This window comes from Ambystoma mexicanum, chromosome 1q (genome assembly GCF_040938575.1).
Source record: "Ambystoma mexicanum isolate Mex_15411 chromosome 1q, UKY_AmexF1_1, whole genome shotgun sequence".
Taxonomy (NCBI): domain Eukaryota; kingdom Metazoa; phylum Chordata; class Amphibia; order Caudata; family Ambystomatidae; genus Ambystoma; species Ambystoma mexicanum.
The window spans coordinates 1,107,102,514-1,107,126,010 of record NC_090922.1 but is presented as its reverse complement, the minus strand read 5'-3'; the positions used below and the strand labels follow the sequence as shown (position 1 = coordinate 1,107,126,010).

General features: G+C 46.5%; 1 protein-coding gene and 1 long non-coding RNA gene across 15 annotated transcripts in view; one reads left to right on the top strand and one right to left on the bottom strand.

Moving 5' to 3' along the window:
• The window catches only part of MTF2 (metal response element binding transcription factor 2), a 1,089,527-nt gene that overhangs the window by 711,999 nt on the left and 354,031 nt on the right, over positions 1–23,497 (bottom strand). For all 14 annotated transcript variants that reach the window (XM_069641820.1, XM_069641817.1, XM_069641821.1 and 11 more), the window contains one exon: positions 19,939–20,034. In XM_069641820.1, the coding sequence (XP_069497921.1) occupies positions 19,939–20,034 (96 nt within the window). The remainder of the gene's footprint in view (positions 1–19,938; positions 20,035–23,497) is intronic.
• LOC138542322 (uncharacterized) lies at positions 9,907–10,505 on the top strand. The gene is made up of 2 exons (XR_011290313.1): positions 9,907–10,044; positions 10,134–10,505. It is a non-coding gene; the product is annotated as an uncharacterized lncRNA (long non-coding RNA).

Here is a 23,497-nt window from a genome sequence, read left to right as displayed (position 1 = left end):
CTCTCTCACACTCCTATGGCACCAAAACCCACAAAACAGGCAGTGACTGGTCCTCTCCCTCGACGCTCCATACCTCAGCAGTTCTCCATGGTTCCAACCGCCCAGCCTTTCCCACCCCTACCTTCAGACCCTGCCCTCCACCCCTCGCTCTTGACTTCTCACCAAGTACACCTAAACCCCCAGCACCATCCAGACTCTAACCAGAAACCATCCGCCTAGTCCCCCAGACCTCAAGTGCTCCACTCACCACCCTCCCAATCCATTGATCCTCCCCACCTCGTCTCTCACATACCTATCACGGCCTACCTACTCTTCCCGCCCCCACCCCATCGACGTAACCTTATCACCCGACTCTCAAAGTGCACAGGCATCCAGTCTCAACCACCCAGAATAATCCTACGACTCCGCCGCCCCATCCCCCACCACCCCATCTCACCGGGCACCCATGTCCACCGAGCACTCCCTGTGATGAGTCACGAAAACCACCTCCCCTCATGAAGTCACATGGATCCTGTTAGGGAGAATTCTCATAAATATGCCAATTCCTCCCACCTCCAGCTCTTTTGCTAAACTTTGTGATTTTGAACTTTTTAATTGTGTGTGTGTTTTTGTCTTGTGTTTTCTTTGCTTATAGAGTTTTAAATACTTTCTCTGCGATAAACTACTGTTCCCCAGAGTGAGTAAAGTGAACTTGACTTTACTAGTCTTTTTAAATTCCTAGACCGGGGGTTAACTAGTATCCCCTGTGTCTAGATACTCATGTAACAGTCAAATGCTACCCTTTCCTCTCGAAAATGGCTGGTGGCAGTGGTTTTACAACTATCTTGATTTTTTCCAACCGCGAACACCGGTAGCGTTAAATCACAGGAGCCATGTTTTTCAAGATGGCGTCTGAGCCCCCTCTGTAAAAACAGGTCCCGGTCCTTTTTCGCCATTTCTTTGTGGAAAGGTCCTTCTAGAATTTTGCTCTGCGCGCCAAACCAGGTTTGGTTCCTTTGTTCATAGTGAAGACCGCCTCTGGAGCCTGAGTGTGTGGTGTGGGCAGGAGGTGAGGGAGGTGCCCAAAACTCCCTGTGCTTAGTCTCCTAGGAGACCCAAATGCACTCTGTGGTGATTGGCTGGCTGACTGTCCGGCAAGGACAGCCACCCTGCTGGGTGAGTGACAGCTAGGCTGGAATGAACGGGAGACAACTGAATAAAAGGTGAGTCTCTTGGCTTGCAAGGCAGAGTCGACCACTGGAATGAAAGACCCGAAGACGAGCTTGAAGAGGACGGCTGCTGCAACTCCTGGACTGTTTGCCATTGCTAAATTCATCTCAACAGAGAAGCCATGCAAGGACAACTTCTCCCTTTGAGTTGGTGGGACCAATAAACTCGACACTAAGCCACCTGGATACCATTCTCTGAGCTGGTTGCATTTTCCCCAGAGTGCTGCAAGAAACCGAATAACCAGGGAGAGGGACACCAGCTTGTGTGCTTGACTACAGCTACCAGAATTGATGATCTGCTAGTTGCCGGCTTTTTTACCAGTCCCAGTGCGGGAGTCCGACGTCCTCCCTCTTGTCCACACGACTGAGGACCAGGAACAGCGAGATCTGCAGGCACTGCCAGGAACAGAGGTCACCAGCTGCATATTTTTCTTCATTTGTAAAGGTACTGTAAAATCAGACTGAGTACTTACCGCTCGCGGTGAAAATGCTTGAAACTTTCTCAACTCACAGGCCTAATTAGCTTGTGACCGAACATATGATTCTTCTTGCTACAAACTATTCCTAAGAACTTTTGCAGAGTCTTTTCCGTTTATCTACCAGAACAGAATTTAGCCCATTGACTTTGGCCTGGCCTATTGAATTGAATAAACTCTTCTGGTGAACTCAAAATATCTGCACAGCCTAAGAAATAACTTATTTCTATGTTCTGATAACCTATGCTGTTTAGCTCTTCCTTCAAAGTATTCTGAATGCCTCAGAAACTTAGAGTGTACAGAACTGAAGTATATTTGTGATTATATTGACTCCTTCTGAATGTTTTATAACTGACAGATAAATTAATAGGTATTTATCAAAGAAACCTTGAGTGTAAGAGTTTATTTGAACACTTGTGCTTGTAGACCTCTGTGTAACATTACTGCTCGCATTCTCTCGAGATAAGCCGGACTGCTCAGCTACGCTACCAAAAAATGTAGTACAGACTTGTACAAAAGGTTAGTTTTGCTTACACCTGTAGTCCTAGTTGTGTGTAGTGGTCCCAAAGGGTACTGCATACAAACTTTGCCAAACACCTCCTTTTTAATGCCTGCTCTGTACGAAGAAACAGACAGCATCTTTGACATAGTATCCTCTGACAATCCCAACCATATTTTTATCACCGAAACCTGTTTCTTCGGCTATTCTGTGCAAGTTGCGCACTAGGCTTCTCCCCCTGGCTACTCGCTTATCGCCTAGAATAGACACTCCAGAGGTGGCAGACAAGAAATCTTCTACAAACCTCATTTCTCGGTCTCACTCGTCGAATCCCAGACATGCAACGCTTCCTGGGAATCCCTTCTAGTAAAACTCTTGCTACCATCAAAATTAACCCACAGCTTCCTACGCATCTACAGACCACCTGGATACGAAAGACATTGCCAACAATCTCCGACTCAATAGCTACCATTCAGGTAAATCAGCCATCTCTTACACTCCTGGGAGATTTCAATATCCAATTCGAAATGCCCAACTACCCCATGACCCATCCTCTGGTCGACAGTCTTGATGCACTCAACCTCTCCCAACATATCACTGCTCCAACTCACTCAGACAGGCAAACCCTTGATGGGATTTTCAGCTCCGATCACCTGGTCTCTATATCCAGTCCCAAACCGCTTATCTGGACAGACCACTTTGCCACCCCTTTCTCTATCCACACAGCGGCCCCACCTCCTACAGCTTCCCGAGCCATCAGGTTTGATCAAAGGTGCTGGAACAAAGTCAAGGTATTCCCCAACCTAGCTGAAGCCCTGCTACTCTGTCCCCCTGCAACGCTGACATGTGGTAAACCCATGACCATTGAATCATTGAATCATTCGACTCCTGGCTTAAAGAATCAATTCCCCTCACCCCCTTGTGCCCCACAACCTCACAATGCACTGTTCGCCAAATGGTACACGCCCCACCAGAGGACATGCAAAAACAAAATAACTCTCTCGAACACAAATGCGAGCATCTAAAACAGACCTCAGCAGATTCATGTTCACCCTCCACCACCGTAATTACAAATCTGAGATCCAAAAGGCCAAAAAAGCCCATTACAATACCCAAATCCTGAACTGTAGTATCAGCAGAAAAGTCCACAAGATCATCTCCTACTTGCACCTCTGCCCAAATCACTTGCACACGGTCTGCGACTCCCTCTCGCTACATTTCTACAACACTGCACTTGACAGGACGGCAATCCTTAACACCAAATTGTCCTTCCCTGCCCCCTACCCTACCCTACACCGACCCCTCCTGATCCCCATTATTGCCCGATGTCCACTTTACCAACCTTCGACTCTTTCAAGCAGACCCTCCTGGATCACCCCTCGACCCTTGCCCCGCCTCTCTTGTGAAAGAAACATTCTCCTCTACCTGCGCAGGAGAACATGCAAGAGCCATACTAAACGAGTCCCTCACCTCTGGCATCTCTCCAGAAGCCTTTAAAATAGCACACTTCAAGCCACTTCTAAAAAGGCATCCCTTGACTCCAAGAATTACAGGCCGAGCGCCAACACCAGATTTCTCGCGAAACTCATTGACAAGACTGTATACTCCCAGCTAAACTCCTTCGTAGAATCCAACAAACGCCTCGACCCCGCACAATAAGGCTTCAGACCTCGACATGGAGCTGAAAACACACTGATCTGGGATGATCTCATGGTCACGGCACACTGAGGGCTGCGCAGCGCTGATTCTCCTCCATCTCTCTGAAGCCTTTGGCACTTAATCATGCAATCCTCCTTGACCGCCTCCACTCACTAGGAATCCATGGCTTGGCACTCAAATGGATTGCCTGTTTCCTCAGCAACAGGAATCAAATCGCCTTCCTCTCCCTTTTTATCTCAACTACTCGTGCTGTGAACACTGGAGTACCCCAAGGCGCATGCCTCTCTGCTCTCCTTTACAACCTCTATCTGACCACTCTACCAGGAATCATGCAAGCGCAACCTCTCCTGTTACATCTATGCCGACGATACCCAAATTATCCTAAGAAACCCAAGACAAGCACCAACCCACTTCCCGACCTTGAAGGTAGCCTCCGTGATATTGACCGATGGATGTCAAGTAACCACCTCCTTTTGAACCCTAATAAAACTGAAATCATGGTGTGCGGCAATACTGCCCTTCTCCCGCAACCACTCCCATGCCCACCCCCCCCCCCCCCCCCAAATATAGTCAAAAATCTAGGCTGCACCATGGACTGGGGCCCAACCCTCTCCTGTCAGATCTATAATGTTTAAAAATGCTGTTACTACCACCTCAAACTTCTTAGACGCATTTCTGCTTACCTCTCCTACCCTAACAGACTCACCGCTTTTATGTATATTGTTACGTCGAGACTGGACTATGCCAACTCCTTATACCTGGGAGCACTGGCATACCAACTCAAATTCTAAAGAGCCCAAAACGCTGCCGCCAAACTCATTCTCGCCCTGGGACACAGACCACATCTTACCCACTCTCCGCACCCTCCACTGGCTCCCGTCGGGCGAAGGGCCACCTTCAAGACCCTATGCATTACCCACCGAGCAGTACACAAGCCTGGCCTAACGTACCTACAAGAGAAGATAAAACCCTACCCCCATCTCACACCCCAAGATCAAGCACTACCCTCTTTCTAGTGATTCCAACCTCTAATTCTGTCAGGATTGGAGGTTCTGCCTTCTCAACCTTGGCCCCAAATCTGGAACTCACTCCCCCCCACATATTCGACACACCCAAGACTACATGGCGTTCCGCAAAGCACCAAAACCCTGCCTCTTTCCATAATGCTGATAAAGACCTCTAAGGCTGCTGAGACCTTGCAACCTGAGATCCCGAGCAATGACGCCACTGAATGAGACTATTAAGTCATCGCAAACGCGCAATTGAAATCTGGAATAGTGAGCTTGTTGGATCAAAACCTTCACCCAGACACCCCTCATATCACTATGCTCACTCTCTACACCAACACACAATGGAGCGCAGCTACAACACTCGATCAATTTCAGCCTAGCTGCCCACATACGATCAATACTTCACGAACACCAACATTTTGATAAAACGCAGCTATACCACACAGGAATCAGCCTATCTGTACACTTAAGCCTCCTACACAGGCTTAACGAAGCCAGAACCCAGTCTTGGTGACCAACCTCCAGACTGCACACATTCAACTGATATCAAATACCACCACACCTAATGCTAGGATGCAGCTACAATCAGGTAATCGCATCAGATGCGCACATAATCGGTGCACCCAAGCACCCTATGACACCTTACTCTCTCAAATGACCTGGACGGTATCAGGTAATATTATCCCCACCAAAAATATCGCTGTATACATGGTTGTCGGAACGGCCAAAGGCAATATTTTTAGTGGGGATAATATTAGGGGTTTTTGTGAGCAGTGGTTGCGGGGATGTCCCCCACTCCTTTTAAAATACAGAGGTTGCAGGGGTGTCCCTCACAGGTTCCATGCCTTATTATCGCCACAAAATATGGCAATATTTTTGCAGGGATATTAACACATGGAACCACCTAGACTACGGTCCCCAAGGGGGACCGTGCGTGCGCCCCCTTGAGCGTACCAACAGGCGCCACACCTCAGTCCCCTTTGACACATTGTAAGGGTCTATCATTTGTTCCAAATAACAGTACTCCGTGAAAAAAATCGATTTTTTTTTTTAAACTGATGAGAAAGGTGTTCTTTGAATCATTGGAGGAGGACTTTACATCCCAAGAACCCCACAGATTTTTAGAACTCGACCCCAAGAGTACTTTTAGCCCACCAGTACAGAACCACATCCTATCAACCTTTGAGAAGACCGTACTACAGGACTTTAAGAGGATCCAGTTTAAAACTAGTACACAAGGTAATTTCACGGTGAGAGAACACCAGACATTAAAAACTCTTCTGGACAATTAGGATGTCATCTTCAAACCTGCTGACATGGGGGGGGGGGGGGGGGGTTGGGTGAGGGGAGCCCTGGTACTTATGAATAAACAAGATTATAATCGATGAAATCGACCGCCAACTGAATGACCAAGAGACGTACATGGAAGGGACCATGGATCCTACCGACGCAGTACGATCACTCATTAAGGGAGTGTTGGATGAAGCAGAAGAAAATGACGTCATCTCGGAGAAAACACGACTCTTCCTTGAAAATTGAAAATAAACACCCTTTGATGCCCGTCATGTATATATTACCCAAAATACATAAGACTCCTCAACCCTCCGGGACGCCATATCATAGCGGCTACAGGAAGCCTCCTAGAACCATTGGCCCAGTACCTGGATAAAATTCTACAACCTTTAGTCCAGAAAACCACAACATATGTGAAGGATACCATGCAAATATTTACACAAACTGAAAAGTGTGCAATTTGTCAAAAGAGATGTGATGTTCACTATGGACGTTACATCACTTTATACTAACATCGTACATGAGGCGGGCCTAGAAGCAATCGAATGGCTGTTGCTACAATCCGACCAATGCCAAGGAGATAGACTCATTTTAACTCTACTAAAATTGGTATTGATGAACAATTTCTTTAAATTCCAAGATCGTTTTTTCCTTCAAATATCAGGCACTAGCATGGGTATGGCTTTGGCACCCTGCTATGCCAATGCCTACATGTTTTATCTCGACCATTAAAACATCCTCACTTCTCCAAGGTGGATGAGACACCTTTCACTGTACATCCGATACATTGACGATATCTTTGGCATTTGGTCAGGGCCAGAAGACGAACTTCACAACTTCTATGAAATGATGAATTTGATGCATCCCCGGATTAAATTTACCACTGAGACAAGCAACACCACCATCCATTTCTTGGATGTTGAGGTATAGGTTACCAACACCTCTCTAGAGACCAGGATTTACACAAAAAAGACAAAACAGCCTGTTGCTCGCTACAAGCTTCCACCCCAAGGGAACTGTTGATAGCGTGCCATTTAGTCAATTCCTTTGCTAGAGAAGGATCATGCTGGAATAAGATGCTGTAGGCTGGTCCTCCCAGATCAGGGCGCCAGGGGGGCTGAATAGCCGATCGTTAGCCGGGTCCGGAGAGTTCGTTGCGTGCAAGCGTTCTCGGAAATCCGTGTATACGGATGACCATCTGGGAGGACCAGCCTACAGCATCTTGAAGCCCACCCCCTAACCCAAAAGACTTAGGTTGAAACGCGTGTCGGCTTTGTAGCGATTTACCATGTCGAAAATTGTCATTCATTTCTACAATGATGTTTTCTTTTGTGCTAATTAACAAAAAATAAACAACCAAATGAATGACTAAGACCTGACTGGACCATATAATTGATTAATTCGCTCTCAACAGCGACCATTGGACCATCATACCCTACCAGCGCCCAACTGATCCAGAGTTTCTCATCCCCACACTTCATTTAAATAAATGTTTCACGCTGGAACTTAAGGCCCTACGCCTTACAAAGAGAAAAAGTGAAGGAACTTGGAAATTATGCCCAAATGATGAGAATAAGGCCAACTTAACAGCTATTTCTCGCCACTATAAAAAGGAAGTCTGCTTGGCAAAGCGTAACTCATACAATGATCGTATTGCCAACTCTAACTCGAATATGAAGGAACTCTTCTCCATTTTGAAAGAACTTGAGTCACCCATTGCCACACCAGACACCTGCACCAAGGACCAGACTTGGTGTGCAGACATGCAACATGCTTTAGTAAATAAAATAAACACCCTCAAAAACAAAATCCAATTAAAAAAAGACTAACTAAACCTTCCCAATTACTCAGTCATACTCATAATGCCATCCTCAACGACCAAACAAATTCTCCTTCACCAAAACTAATACAATAGAGGTAGAGAAAATTATCCTCCCCCTGAAACCCTCTAAATGTAAAGGTGATATTTGCCCTGCCCAAATAATAAAAGACGCGGCTAGAGAGCTTTCACCCTTCATCTCCAAACTTATTAATGTTTCATTCTCTACAGGCAACATTCCTGCTAACTTAAAACAATCTTGGGTGCTCCCGCTTCTCAAGAAACAGACACTAGACCCTTCTATCCCCACTAATTATCGTCCAATCACTACGGTACCATTTCTATTGAAGGTACTAGACAAAGTGGCTTATACACAAATTCAAAAACATCTCGAACGACATAAGCTATTGGGAGCTAGACAATCTGGCTTCCGTCCACTACATGGAACCAAAACAGCCCTCATTGACTTAAAGACCCAAATAGATGAGTTGAGAGCTCAAGGAAAGACAGCACTCCTCCTCTTACTTGATCTCTCAGCTGCTTTTGATCTTGTGGACCACAAGGTCCTCTGCAGCCATCTGGATTCTGCTGCCCACTTTTCCACACATGCTATCAGATGGATAGAATCCTCTGAGTGAGAGAACTATGCAAATTTTCTCCCCCTCGGCAGCAGCAGACCCCACACCTATCACATGTGGAGTCCCCCAGGGCTCCTGTGTCTCCCCAACTCTATACAATATATTCACCAAACCCCTTTTTGATGATTTGGACATCTAGCTATCACCTACACTAACTATGTAGATGATTCACAGATTCTCCTCCCACTTTCACTTTCTGGGGATCACGGTACGGACATGGAGTTGGTGAATAGAGTGCATCTCATCATTCATGCATGGATGGCATCTCATGGTCTATGCCTGAATGATAAGACAGAGCTAATCATTCTGGGCTCGCAGACCAATATCAAGAAATTAGGCCCGGACTACGCTGCGTTCAACATAGACTGCAACGTCATCAAGGTCTCTAGGGAAGTTAAAACTCTTGGTTTTTACCTTAATTCTACCATGTCATTTACTAAACAAGTCAATTCCTTAGCATCAACTACAGCGTATACCTGTAAATTAATAAGAGCAGGTAAACCCTTTCTATCTGACAGTTGTATGATCTTGGCGAGAGCCTTAATACTCTCCCGACTTGACTACTGTAATGCCCTGTACAGTGGGGCTAACAAAGCCATTACCCAAAGGCTTCAAACCCTACAAAATAATGCCCTCAGAGCTGCACTTGGCATAAACAAAATGGGAGCATATCTCCTCCACCAGACACCATTACAAATGGCTTTCTACTGATGACAAACTCCATCTAAAAATTATCTCCTTGACCCACAAGGCTCTCAACAACGCAGCTGCTAGCTGCCTGGCAGACAAAATAAAGAGCAAAGTATCAAGCAGACCGACAAGAACAGTCAACTCCAATTGTCTGCTGGTACCGAGATTTAAACTTGCCAAAATTGGCGGTCTCAGCTACCCTGTGATAGCGGCCAAACAGTGGAATGCTTTGCCTCACAACCTGAGAGCCGCCAAACCATTTTCTCACTTCAGAAGAAATGTCAAACACATCAACACTAACAATCTGTAGTTACTACTCTAGTTCCCGCCGAATCCTTAGCCAAAGGGACTGTATATATGTATTATCAGTATATAACAAACATAGATGGCATCCTATATTTTAACTGTATATGCTTTCAGCCATCTGCCTACACTGTATCAGTGTAATGATATAAAATGTAAATATATGCACCACTGTAATTATTGTAAATTTGCATGCTACAGACTTTGTAACATTGTAAGCTTTGCATATTCTTTAACTGTTGCGCACGGTTACCTCTGGGGCTGGCGTGCATTACAAATAAATAAACAAACCTTTGGTCCTTTCTCCCTTAGGATGGAGTTCGCTCTCAACATTTAGGTCCTCCTTGGTCCAATTCCTTCTGGCTGCACCCCACTGTTGCCCTGTGCTTTTGGTCCGTGACCCAGAAGAGGGGGCTACTGATTTGACGCCTCGCTTATATTTCAGCAAGGTTAGTGTACTCACTCCTCTTTATACCACTAACACTTTTTTATAAACGAAGATCATACACTGAATAGTCTTTTTTCCATTACCCCACAGGGTCCATGTTATGAATATTACTGTGCAATTGGAACAGTGAAAGTCTATACCCTGAAGATGGTTCTATGAACCGAAACGCGTTGGTTACCCTTTTGTCATCAAACGAGAAGGGAGTTTTTGCTGGAAACTAATGTTGATTAGTGCTATCGATTATAGCTTTATGAAGTGACTCACTTTCAGAAACCTGTGACTGTTACACATAATGCCAGTTGTTGTAAGGCATTCTCCATAGTCGAAAAAGGTTCTGTGTTTTACATGAAAATATATGTTCTCTGAGTGAATAGAGGACGCTGTGCAAATGTGTAAATTTGACTATCACTTCTAATAACCTGTTGGACTTGAAAGATTAAAATCCAAGGGTTACCTCTATAACTAGGCTCTGATTTATTTTCCTTATACACTGCTCACTAATGTTTTTAAAAGTCATGTTTTTTGATAGTGGACATTTCGATTAACCATTTTGTACCAATTATGAGGAGATAACTAGGTACCTCTGTACCCAAAAAATTCACCTACATGGCCTAAATTCTGTTAAGAAATATTTATTCTTGTATAGGGATCCTTTTCCCTTGGGAGTGCATTTGGGCTAGCTGTGTTGCAATACACATCTTTGGTTCTGCTACTTTGTATTAGAATGTCTAACAACCCTGTTCAATTTTTGGGGGAAGGATGGTGGGATTATGAAGAAAGTGGACTAAGGAGTAGGTTAGTGACTCCGGTGAGTAACATTTTAATTACTCCTACGTCCCATCCCCTTGCCTCCATCCTGCATGGGCAATTACCACTGACTATAAAGCCCTTGAGAGGAGAGCAACTGTGCACTTTATGCAAACAGGCTATGCAGAACCGCCTGCCCGAAGGTGACCCATGTGGCTGCCTTGCTATTCACCTGCCATGGTCTTAGCCCCGATTGTGTGCGCATGCATGTCCCTTGTGACCTCCTTACGCTGTGTCCGTAAGCCTAGTGAATGGCTATAGATGCCTTGGACGCTTGCTCGCTTGGTTTTGAACCACCAAAGGTGACGAATAAGGTCCTTAGTCCTGGCCAGGTAGAATATTAAAGCTAGTCTGACGTCGAGACAGTGGAGCATCCTTTCCAGCTTCTCCACCTGGTTAGGAAAGAAGCTGATGAGCACGATCTCCTCATTGAGATGAAAAGATGAAACGACCTTTGGGAGGAAAAGAGCGGAAAGCACCACCTTGTCCTGATGAAACACTATATAAAGTTCTGTGGCCACTAGAGTGTGAATCTCGCTGACTGAGCCGTTGTGAGGCCCACCAGGAGGACAGTCTTGAGAGTGACTAATTTGATGTCCACCGTAGCCATGGGCTCAACCGGTTTGTGCGCCAAGGCACTGAGAACCAGGTTCAGGTCCCAAACCGGATAAAGGCACTTCGCCGGTGGGTACAGTCTTGTTAGCCCCACTGGATGCCTTTTGACCACTGGGTTGGATCAATAAAAGGAAGACCTGGTCAAGTTCCTGTATGCTCCAATGGCTGCCAAGTATGTATAACACGCTGTCCAGTCATTTGGTCGACAGACAATTGGTCGACGCAATTTGGTCGAATTTTTATTTTTATATATACTTTTCAGGTTTTGGTTTAGGAAAAAAGAAGTGTTTTTATAAGCAAAAAAAGTGGGTTGCCCCCCCCCCCCCCCAAAAAAAATTGTAAAAATACTAATCGGCCATTTGTCTTTCGACCAAATTGCGTCGATCATTTGTCCCGACCACCTTTTTTTTCGACCAAATGACCTGTAACCGTACAACACGTGCCCACTTGGGCCCCTGATTTAGCAAAGTAAGCAGAGAATGATAGCACCTGGTGCAGGTCAGTGGATCTGCTCAGTTTTCTTTGGCCCAGAAACAATCTGGTCCACTCGCTTTTATACCGCTTCCGTGTAGCCCGAACTTCTTGGATGATTTCCAGATTGTTCCGAGACAGCTGGAAATGTTGAAGCATTACCTGTTCAGGGAGCAAACAGCTATGGCTAGTTTCTCCAAGGAGGGGTGTAACACCGCTCCTCCCTGCAGTGCCAGGAGAGGGACCAGACCGAGAGGGAGGGGAACCAGAGGTTGGTTCGACAATTTCAGCAGATACGCGAAGCATGGCCTCGCTGGCCACTGGGGAGCTATCGGAATGAGACGCAGCTGGCAGGTTTCCCCGATCTTGACCAGGACTTTGTGTATTAAGAGTGGTCGGGGAGAAGGGAGTGGGGTGCGATGCAGATCCAATGAAATGGAATGTGGGCCTATGCATTGGAACCCAGGCCCAAGCCACCCCAGGAGGTGAACCGCTGGTACATCCGACTGCTCTGTGCAAACAGGTCTATGCTGGGCCGACCCCACTTGCTGAACATATCCTTAAGTACCCCCATGTTCAGCTGCCACTTTTAGTGGTCCGGGACCAGCCGACTGAGGCTGTCAGCCTCTATATATTCAACTCTCCCAGGAGGTCTACTGCCGAGATCCAATTGCCATCTGCAATGGCACAATTCCCAAATGGCTATTGCCAATTTGCACAGAGGCGGCTATCTGGTGCCCGCCCCTCCATGCTTGTTGTTGAGGTAATACATGCAGGAAGAGTTGTCCGTCTGAATGCACACCACTCTGGCCTTGATGGGAAGGAATGCCCCAAGAGCGAGCCAGATAGCTATCATCACCAAGCAGTTGATATGGTTCTGCCGATTACCCCTCAACCATAGATCATGCACAGTATGTCTGCTCAGGGTGGCCCTCACCCGTGGAGGGAGGAGTCTGTTGTAATGGTGTGGTCTGCTGGGAGCAGCCTGAAGGGTCTGTCCACCCACAGGTTGGATTCCTGCCTCCACCACTCCAGGTACTCATGTAGATGCAGGGGTATGGAAACCGCTGCTGCCTGGTCTCCAGATTCCTGAGCCGAGGAGGCCGAAAATGTAGCTGTAGACTCATCTGCATCCTGGTGTAGGGAACCACCAGTAGAAGTCTGCCATGAGACCCAGTAAGTGCTTGTACCATCATGTTGTGGTTACAGTTCTGCTGAGGAAGTGACACAGTAGTCTTGATTGTTGTCACCTTTTCATTCGTGGGGAACAATATTTTCCTTTCCGTGTCCCACTGAAGACCCAAGAATACTAGTGTTTGTATCGGTTGGCGATGCGACTTCTGGAAGTTGAGCGAGAACCCCAGCTTGTACAGTGTGGTCATCAACCTGAGATTCTGACTTGCTCCGAAGACCCTGCTCGGACTAGCGAGTCGAGGTAAGGGTATACATGATCGGCATCTGCCCAGAGCAGGCTCGTAACACCATTCACAAGCCTTGTGAAGTCCTTGGACGCTGGGTTCAGGCCGAATGGTAGCATTTTGTATTGGAAATGCAGACCAATGACCAGAAATCTGAGGAAGGGTCTATGCGCCTGCGCTATGGGGACGTGTAAATATGCCTCCTTCAGATCCAGGGAGCATGTCCAGCCTCCCCCACACAGCATCTCTGCTATTGGAGCTGGAGTCACCATTTTGAATTTCTGTAGAGGCAGGTACTGGTTTAAGGAGGGAAGCTCTAAGACCACTCCCAGGCCAGCCAGGTTATTTTCCTGAATAGCAAAGATGCAGGAATAAAAGCCCAACCCCTGCTGGGGGATTGGGACCTCCTCTATCACCTCACTCACCAGGAGGGAGGGAATCTCTGCTACGAGTGATGGTGCCCCAATTTGAGGAAGGAGATCGAGGATGAGAGAAGAGGCAGCTGGAAACCTGTGAGATTACAGAGATCACCCAGGCGTCTGCAAACCGTGCCCTGCAAGCCTGACTGTGGAGAACCAACCTGCCCCCAACTGGGGTGCTGTAGATCTGAAATGTCATGTCATTGCTGCTTTGGTCCCCCAGGCTGGTGCCCGGGGGCTGGGGGGGGGGGGGGGGTGCTCCTGAAAGAAACCTTTATGGGAATACTTCTGGTGTTTACGCCTGTGCTGGCTGGGAGACCAGTGCAGCAGCCAGGCCTGGAGGTCTTGGAAGCCCCGGAACCCTCCAAATGTCCGGCCCTTGTCCAACCGAGACTGGACCTGCCCAAAGCTTTTAGCTGCCGGTTTAAGAATAGCCCGTGATTTGGCTGTCTGGTAGCTGCTTTTCATTTGTCCAGCTGCTCATCAGTGGTGGAAGTTGTTAATCGCCTCCCTTGAAGGGGAGATTTAATATTCTCTCCTGGGCGTCGGATTGAACCTGGTTGCCCTTAGCCAGGCCATCCTTCTCATGTCTGTGGCCACAGAGATGGCACTACTTGCCGTATCAATGTGGGGACCATAGCCTCCATGATGTACTGGGCTAACAGCTTGGCCTCACCCAGGCCAGCCTTAAAGGATGCCTGCCTGTGGGGAGGTAGATCTGGGATGAAGTCAGTGATCGACCCCTCAACAGCCTTTGGTTTGCAGCAGCCAAGATGGTGACGCCGTTGGCCAGTCAGATGGAGACCTGCGTTGGAATAAACTTTACCGTAGGCCTCCAGTACCTGCCGATGACGTCTGCGGTTTGGCATACATAGATGCCGCCCCAATGACAGTGGCTGAGGGTGAACTGATAAGAGCAGAGTCTTGCCATCTACTTGCCTAAATTTTGCATATGGCCTTTTGTTATTTGGTTGTGTGGAGTGAGGCTTCAACCACCCCTTCTTAGCCAGTGCCTCCATATCTTTTTGCAGTGGAATCCTGGATCTGAACTCTGCCCAGATAGTGAGAACCTTGGCCAAGACCTGCCTGTTCCTTTTGTGCCTTTGGGATGTCAAGGTACTCCACCAGGCCAGTGATTATTGAGGCATGTCCTTGCCGACGAAGGTGTGCCTTGCTCCTCATCTTTAGTGTCCTACTAATCCCCTATGCCAACTGGCACAGGTTCATGTGACGGCGGCTGTGCAAGTGCTGCAGTTGCAGCTATCGAAGCAAACAGTGCCGCTGGCTGCGCCGGTGGAGCAGGTTGCACCAGAGCCGGCTGCTGCGGAAGCATTGGCGGGATCATCTCTTAAATGATGCCCTTGAGGATGTTTCCCATTCATGGGCAATGCATGAGCGTTAGGAATTTGCCGAAGAAACACTACTCACAGGCTGGCTGGGAGAGCTCCTGGATTGGGGACTGTAGTGGTGGCATGAACTGCTGCCTGCCCGCTGTATGCGAGAATGACGCTTGTGTGCATCGGGCTTGTCTCGAGGCGGTTGGTTAAGTTGTGCACCACGTGACCTGAGGCACCCATTCTGATCTGGCCGTAGATTCCCACCGGATGAGTGGGCCGCTGGCCTGGTAGTCTAGGATTCCCACCTTTGGGGTTGGCAGGTCTCTGATCTGGCCGCCATCATGTCCGCGCTCTCAGCACGTGGATCTTTGGATGACATGGGTCTGGTTTCAGCCTTTCTGCTGGTCGGAACAGGCACCGTCCCTCCCTGCACCTCAGGCGTGTGCCTGGTAGGCTCGTGGCCCTCAGCCACAAGTGCTATCTGCGCTGAATTTAGGTGCCCCCCTCAAGCATATGCCTGGTAATAGGGCAAGGCCTCTCTGGACGAGTCCCGGTGCGAGAGCCCTTTGGCTCCTTGGTGGTGGAACAGGGAAGATACTTGGGCCACACGGCCGACAGGCCGGTAGCTGCTGCAGCCTCAGTACCCTTCTTACCACTGCTAGGGCCTGAGTGGCCGCCCATTGGCAGACTTCCCTGGGAAAGATGCACCGTTTTGGGGTGCTTTGTTGAATATACTTGCCTTCTTGGTCTTCCACCGCACGTATTCCTTAAAATGCTCCTTAATGTGCTCCATTGGGAACCTGGAGAACAGCTCCCTCCACTGAGCCAACTGGTTCTTGAGGGACTGGGAAGAGTGCGGTGCATGCCGAGCAGCAGTCCCATCCGTGAACCGGAGTGAGAGGGCGTGCAGGTCCGACGTGGGTAACGAACTGTCACACGACAGGCACCTGCTGAAGCCTGCTGCGGACAACATGATGCGGTGACAGGCTGGAGCACTGGTGGACAGTGCATCCCTGCAATATTGTATCTGAAAAAGATTTAATAGAATAGCGCTAACAAGACTATGGGAAAGCATGCGAATTAAGGCCCAGAAAGGCTTAACCACAAGCCTTTCTGGGCCTTAATTAAATAGAACTGAGGTGTTGCGCTGGTGGGCGGGTTCAAGGGAGCGCATGCTCCCAAGGCCGCGCACGTATACATTTAAAGAGAAAGTAATTTTTCTGGTGAAAAAGGTTCTGTTCCTGTCGCTAGCAAGGAATGCCCCAGGCAGGAAAGGGGACGGATGTGGGATATGTGGACATATGCATTCCCTCCAACTCTCCTACACAGGGGCATTCGCAAAATCAGTCTCGTCAACTGCAACTGATCCCATTAGTGCTGCAGTGGCCAGCCAGAACCTGGTACTCGGACCTCCTGCAGATGGCAGATCAGCCGCTGGTTCCCCTTCCCCTAGGGACAGACCCTCTCCTGGTTCAGCAAGGGGGGAGGGTCACCCCCCCCCTCCCCGGAGAGGCTAACCCTTGCAGCCTGGTCCCTGAACAGATAACTCAACAGCACCTCAATCTGTCCCAAGACAATATAGAAATCACAAGGAGCCAGGAGCCATGCTACACGCAGGCAATACAAAACAAATGCACAAGATCCCGCTTCTGGGCGAAAGCGTCGGAAGTGGATCCCCTAACATGCACTTTAGATCAAGTGTTATCTTTTTTTTAGCATATCTGGCTAGATCAGGGGTCCAGGTAGACACGTCGTACTCAACTTGCAGTCATTGGCGCCTTCAGGAACTCGCTCAACGTCCAACCCCGTGGTGAAAAGACATATGGTGGGGCTAACAAGGCTGTTCACCCCTGTCAAGAGTCCGCATTCAATCTGGGATCTCAATTTAGTCCTCAGTGCCCTTGCGCATAAGCCATTCAAGCACATGGCGACTTATAGACATCGAATTAGTCACAACCAAAACAGCGCTACTGGGGGGCCTCACCTCCGCAGGCAGAATTCTGGCTCCACATTCCATCAAGACAAGGTGGTGCTCCGTACTCATCCTTCCTTCCTACCAAAGGTGGACATATTCTACCTGAACAAGGAAATTGTGCTACTCACTTTCTTCCCCAATCGAACAGAAGAGGAGAAGGTTCTTCACTGTCTTGATGCCAGGAGAGCATTGAAATTCTACCTGCATAGGACCAAGAATTTCCACAAGTCAGACACCTTTGGTGGATCAAAACCGGGCGGGTAAGCGTCTAATGATTCAATAGCCAGATGGATGGTCTCAGTCAGTCATTCACAAAGCATACAAGGTTCAGCTCCAAAGAACATACACGCTCCCGCGATCAGGGCCAAGGCAACAGCGGTTGCTTTCCAAAGACATGTACCATGGCAAGCATTTATCAGGGTGGCCCATGTGGCCACCCCATCAGTCTTCTACAAGCATTACTGCCTGGATGCCAGTGCATGGTCTGACGTGGCCTTCAGCCAAGCGATGCTGCAAAATTATTCGCCTAGGCTTGGGAACAGCACTCCTCCCCAGGGCTTCAATCGGTGGTAATCACCCAAACACGATGGAGGAAAGGGAACGGGACGTAGGAGTAATTACAAGTTACTCACCAGAGTGACTAACTTGCTCCTAGTCCCTAGTCTCCATACGCGCCAACCACCCCCCTAAGAAGTAGTAGCTTCCATGGGTCGATTAATACAGCCAACACGTTAAAGGGGACTGAGGTGTGGCGCCAGTGGATGGGGTCAAGAGAGCACAAGCTCCCGGCCCCGCGCCCCTGCATGCAACAAAATTTAAGGAGAAAAACAATCTTTTCTGGTGAAAAAGGTTACGTTGCCATCCCTAGAAAGGGATGCACATAAAGGATGGAGGAAAGGAGACTATGGACTAGGAGTACATTAGTCAATATGGTAACTTCAAATTCTTCATCCGGCTCAGTGTGGGAAAATAATTTGGCATGCATGGCGTAGGCTGCTCACTGCTTGGTGCGTCCATCTTCAAGAGTTTTCGGCTTAACAAGCTTAAAGGAATTACAACGCCGTTTGGCGTGATTGCATGCAAGGCAATTATTACACACTATGTGCGCGTCTTTCCTTGGGAATTTTCAATTACAGGAGGGGCATTATTTAAAGGGCATCCGTTCCATAATGTTGTACAAATTTAGTGCCAGCGACACAATCAGTAGAAAAGGAAGAAGAAAGACATCTATAAAAGCAATGTAAATGTGGAATATTCCCCCTTCCCCCAACTCTCCCTACTGCAAAGGCCTAAACCTGGTGAAGGCCACAGCCAGCCTTCGAGAAAGTCTTTTGTTGACTCTTCAGATGGTAGTCAACAGACCGATGATTATTCGCCGAGATGACATTTGGAAATCAACTATTCCGATATACATTTTAAAAAAAAAACTGCACTCTCAGTAGTAAGCCTACGAGCTCTGCATATGCAACCGACCATGATGGCGGAAAGATCAATCAGAGGGACCCAACGCCTGAAGGATCATGGGTACAATACACATCACACAGGGATACTATAATACATGCATGTCGAGTCGCCGTCCCTTTTTGAAAATTGAAAACAGAATGCAATACTCTGCACCTACCACTAAACGTCGGACTATGCCTAGCATGTGATAGTAAGCAGATCCACAAGCCTCAGAAATTAGTTTTACAGGGAATTTTGTGATAGAACTACCTGCTAGTTTTATTTTTCTGTGTGTTTAAAGGCCTAAAGAAATAACTTTTTATAACCGGCAGTCTGAATTAAAATATTATGTTTTTCTGCAAGGACTCAGTGGGAGCCCTGGACCACGCTCTCACACTCCTGAGATTAAGGCCTTGGCTGTTCTACAGAGTACCAGGATGGGTGTTGGCTAAATTCCGTAGTTTCCCTGTTCACCTTAACAAGGGTGGCCTCCTAAAATCTGTCCAACATGTCGCTCATGGTAAAATTGTACCACTCCAGGACAGTTTTGGTCTTTGGTTTAAACTGGTGATCTATTTTTTTAGTGTCTCTTGCAAATATTTTAACTCTGACCCAGCCATCACCTATTCTTTCCAATTGGGGCAATGTTTCATACACACTTTGGCCTTCATACCTAAAAATGTACATTAGCAATGACGCCTTTCTTTCTAGGCTTATTCGCCAAACGCACATTTCTTTCAAGCATTTGTTTTCCACGGACCACGTATTTAATTTACCGGGGGCCTGGAGTTCCAAAGACAGCTGGTCTAGCAATTGTTTTTTTACAATTCACCGTTCACACTCACATGCCCATGGAACAGTGAATACCAGTTTACTTCTTTAGTTAATTATGGATCATACCGAAAGTCCCTCACCTTCCTTTTCACTTCCACACTGAAAATGCATTGCCATTGGTTTTTCAGTTTAGAGAAAATATTCCTATAAAAGCAGTCTTGCTCACAGCTGTACAAGACGGGTTGCGCTATTAGTTGCTATTGATGCATAAAAAGCTAAGCAGGTCAAAGAAGTGTCCAGACAGCCCGATTTTACAGGATGAGCTAGATTAAGCTTTAGTAATTTTTTTAAAAAGGTGCATGCCAATGGTGTAGACACTTCACGCAACAGAGAGGCAGCCCAATGATAACATTTGTATTGACTAAAGTGCTAAATGACATGTTTGCTTTTCAAAACTAGTAATGCAAATCAGTCTAAAAATTTACATTTTGAAGTATGCGGTCCTCCGGAGCTTCATATATCAGGGCTATAATACTAACACTATTTTGGGCACATTCTAGAAAAGGCAAGAGTACTTCGAGTAGAGGCATTCATAAACAAAAGGCAAAGGGAGCTGGTAAACATAAAACATCTCACCTGTCTCCGTAGAACATTGGCTTTTCCAGGCACTGCACACACGCCTCATGAAACCACTGCTTGCACTTACAGCACTGCAGCATTTTTAAATACCAGCTGGTAAGAAAAAAGCAAATAGATTAAGAAAAGTTACCCAGATTAGGGGATTTATCAATAGCCAATAATGTGAGAAATCGCCAGACAGGCAAAAAGCTATTGCTTTTTCTATGAAATGACACCCATTTAGGAGCTAAATCAATTTTTAGGCTAGGTCATAGGAGAGTAGGGTACCTACCTGCATATTTCAGGGGTAAAAAAGTTACAAGCCACTAGGCCAGCAATAAAAAGTCACTCCAAACACAGACCATTTCCAACTTGCTAAGTGTCAATTATCACTAGCCAATAACTGTAGGTGACCGCAAATTCTGTGCCCCGATTAATATGAGCCCAGCCATAGACACTCCAGCATGAAATGCCAGGAAGATCTCCAATCAAGAGTACCAATAGCAACCCCAGGCCTGTGTTTCGCCTCCTTGCGTGCACATCATTAAGTGATGCTGTCTCTCTAAGCACAGAAAGCAAGAGGTCCATATTAGAATTTCTCGAGTCACTTTGAGGTGAACGGCCAAGTGATTCAAAATAACCCAACAGTGAGGGAAATCCTCAATTTACTAACACTGCAATTGCTAGTTCGATGACTTAATCACATCTATTTAACATAATAGCTTTTCAGTTATTTTAAAGTTAAGTGCAGCATACAATACTGTCCAGCACTAACATTGTTCACCAGTTATTCAAGTACTCTTAGTCCATGTTCTCTCCCTTTCAACCAGACAAGGTGGGTCCACACCAACGTGTGGAGACCGAAATGTTTTCCACTGGCAGCCATAAGAAATTAAAACCTTCATACAATTTGAGTTGTATCATTTTACAAAGTTATTACATAAGCTTTAAAACCAGCACCAATAGTAATTATCAACACAAACCTAGTGGAGTTCAATCCGATGGAAACAACCCACGCACGGGATACAAAATGATGAGTGAGTTGAATGAGAACGTTGGAACTGTTAATCTAATGTTCAATGCTGCGTCTACGGCTGGTGAAATGGCCGTTTATAGTCCTGTACATGCCCTAGAGAATAATGAATGTATATATGCGGAAATACCTTCCAAGCATATAGTTGAGACTTTTAATCCTACCTCCACACCCCTTCACTGCGTTTGGTTTACAAAAATTGCCATAATGACCACGACTCACATGGTGTAGCACTGGGTGACCTATACCCTAACGTGCCAAATGACAGGAACACTATAGTGAATGCACTGCACCTCTAGAGAGCTGTGCAACACAGCAAAACCTAGACACTACAAAGGATTCTAATGTTAGTGACACTAGTACAACTTCCACAGCAACGTTTAGAGTATTTGAGAACTTACTCTCAACATTGCTGACTAAATGCGAAAGACTAGAAAACAAACTCAAGGTTCCTTCTCCCAATAAAAGCATAAATCGGAGTAGGAAAACTCTACAAGAACTCTGAAGTCCCCCTAAGGGCTTGGTAAAACCATTCAACTAAGGCAGTACAAGCATCCACTCTTAGTATAAGGCTGAACCACCTGAATTCATGGTAACGTAGACCGAGCAGCCACGCTTATCTTAGGAGGGAGAGGGTTGCAGAATCAGTGCAAATGAAATTGTAATACAAACGGTCCAAAGAAACACTGAAACACTATGTATTGTAAAAATAAATGTTTTATTTAAATACAAGTAGGCACAGATAAATCTTGGGGTACATAAGTACTATCCCATTATATATAACCACAAATATAAAAACACTATGCCACGATGCCTCTGGGGTGTTTGTGTGCTTCATAAATGCAAATAATTAAATGCTAGAAGGTACACAGACCAAAGCTTATAACCTTATTTGGAAAAGCGAACAGGAGTTCTATGGAAGTCAAAACCAATAGTTACTTTTAGATTACTTTCAGTAATAAAAGGGTAGTAGACCCCATCAGTTGTACTGTGACACTCAGCAAGACATCACATAGTAATATCAACTGGACATTATACATTTCTGATCTACTGAAACACAGATTCTAGGAAGAGTATAAACCTATAACTCTGATTCAGGATAACAGTTATTCTAGGGAGTTGGACCTTGGGGTGGGGTGTAATATTCACTTACAGTTGCTTTTCAGTTCAGACTAATGGAGTTATACTCAAGGTAAGTTAAACCTGCACACTTTTTACAGGAGCCATCAGCATCCTAAAGGCAGGTATAAACCCAGGTCTAAAACAGACCAGGGAAAGCAAAAGCCAGTGTTACACTTTAAGAATGACTCAGTTATTCTAGGCAGTTAAAGGAACTCATGGTGGCAACAGTAAAGACTGACAAGTGATCACAGTTCAAGGTTGTTTATTTAACTGTATGGGTAGGTTGGAAATACGCCTAATCTAAACCTAAGATGGGAGCAAGCTTCGACCAGCAAACAATAAGGCAGCACTAGTGGTGTCTTTGTCAAATAAAAGGTCCTTTACTAAGAAAAACCAATTGCCAATCCTTACGCTAAATACAAAATAAGTGTGGGCTAATGTTCTTAAGAAAGAAGGAAGTGTTCACAAATAAGTCAGGATGCAGTAGTTGGGGTCGCCTTTCCCAACGTTTTAAGCACGGGAGAAGGTAGGATTCCAGAGCACAGCGCACTCTAGCTTTGCCAGCACAAGCCAACAGTTCTGCTCTCAGCAATCGGGGCATTCGGTGGTTAAGCCTCATTTCTACCAAAAAGTCTCCTGCCGCCGAGGACCCAATGTATTCAAAATAATAAACAAAAGTTCCTTTCTGCTTCTACATTGGGTGGCGGATTTCGCCCTTGGACCCCACTCTTCCGGGCGTAGATCCCTAGAAAGTTCCTTAGTGATAGCAGGACCACTGATCTGTTTGTTTTCTTGCTTTCAAAGGCCTGACAATTTCAAAGTCTCAAAACAAAGATTCAATAAAAGTTCTAGCGTTCTTCTCCGATTCTGCTTCTGTGATAGCTCTTCACCACTGGGTCCCCCCGCTTCCGGCTCAAACCTTCTCTCGAATATCAGCTTCTCTTTGTCGAGTTCTCTCTGGCATGGCATGCATTCAAATGTTTTCACTCTTATACTTTTCTTTGTTGCCTTCACGGGTCGGTGGGCGTTTGCTTCTCGTCTTGGATCCTCCCTCTTCCAGGCTATGATCCTACTCGCCTGCTCGCCTCCCTCGATCAGGTTAACTAAGGCTTTCAATGCAATTTTGTTGGTGACATTCCCCGAATCTTAGTGTCTTTAAAAAAATTCACTGTGGACATCCCTCTTTCGGGTTCACTCTTGTCAATCGTACCTTTTCTCATTCAATTCTTACACTGCAGGATTCACTTCCCTTAACTTCACAATCATCCGTCGGTCAACGACTTGACTGCACAGAGGATTTTACTAGACCCCCGTATGACCACACTGTTCCCAAAGCCTTCTGTTTCAACACTATGTAATCGCGCAGAGTTTTCCTGAATGAGCACCAACATGGTGCCGGACTCCTCTTTTGCTGGGTTCCCC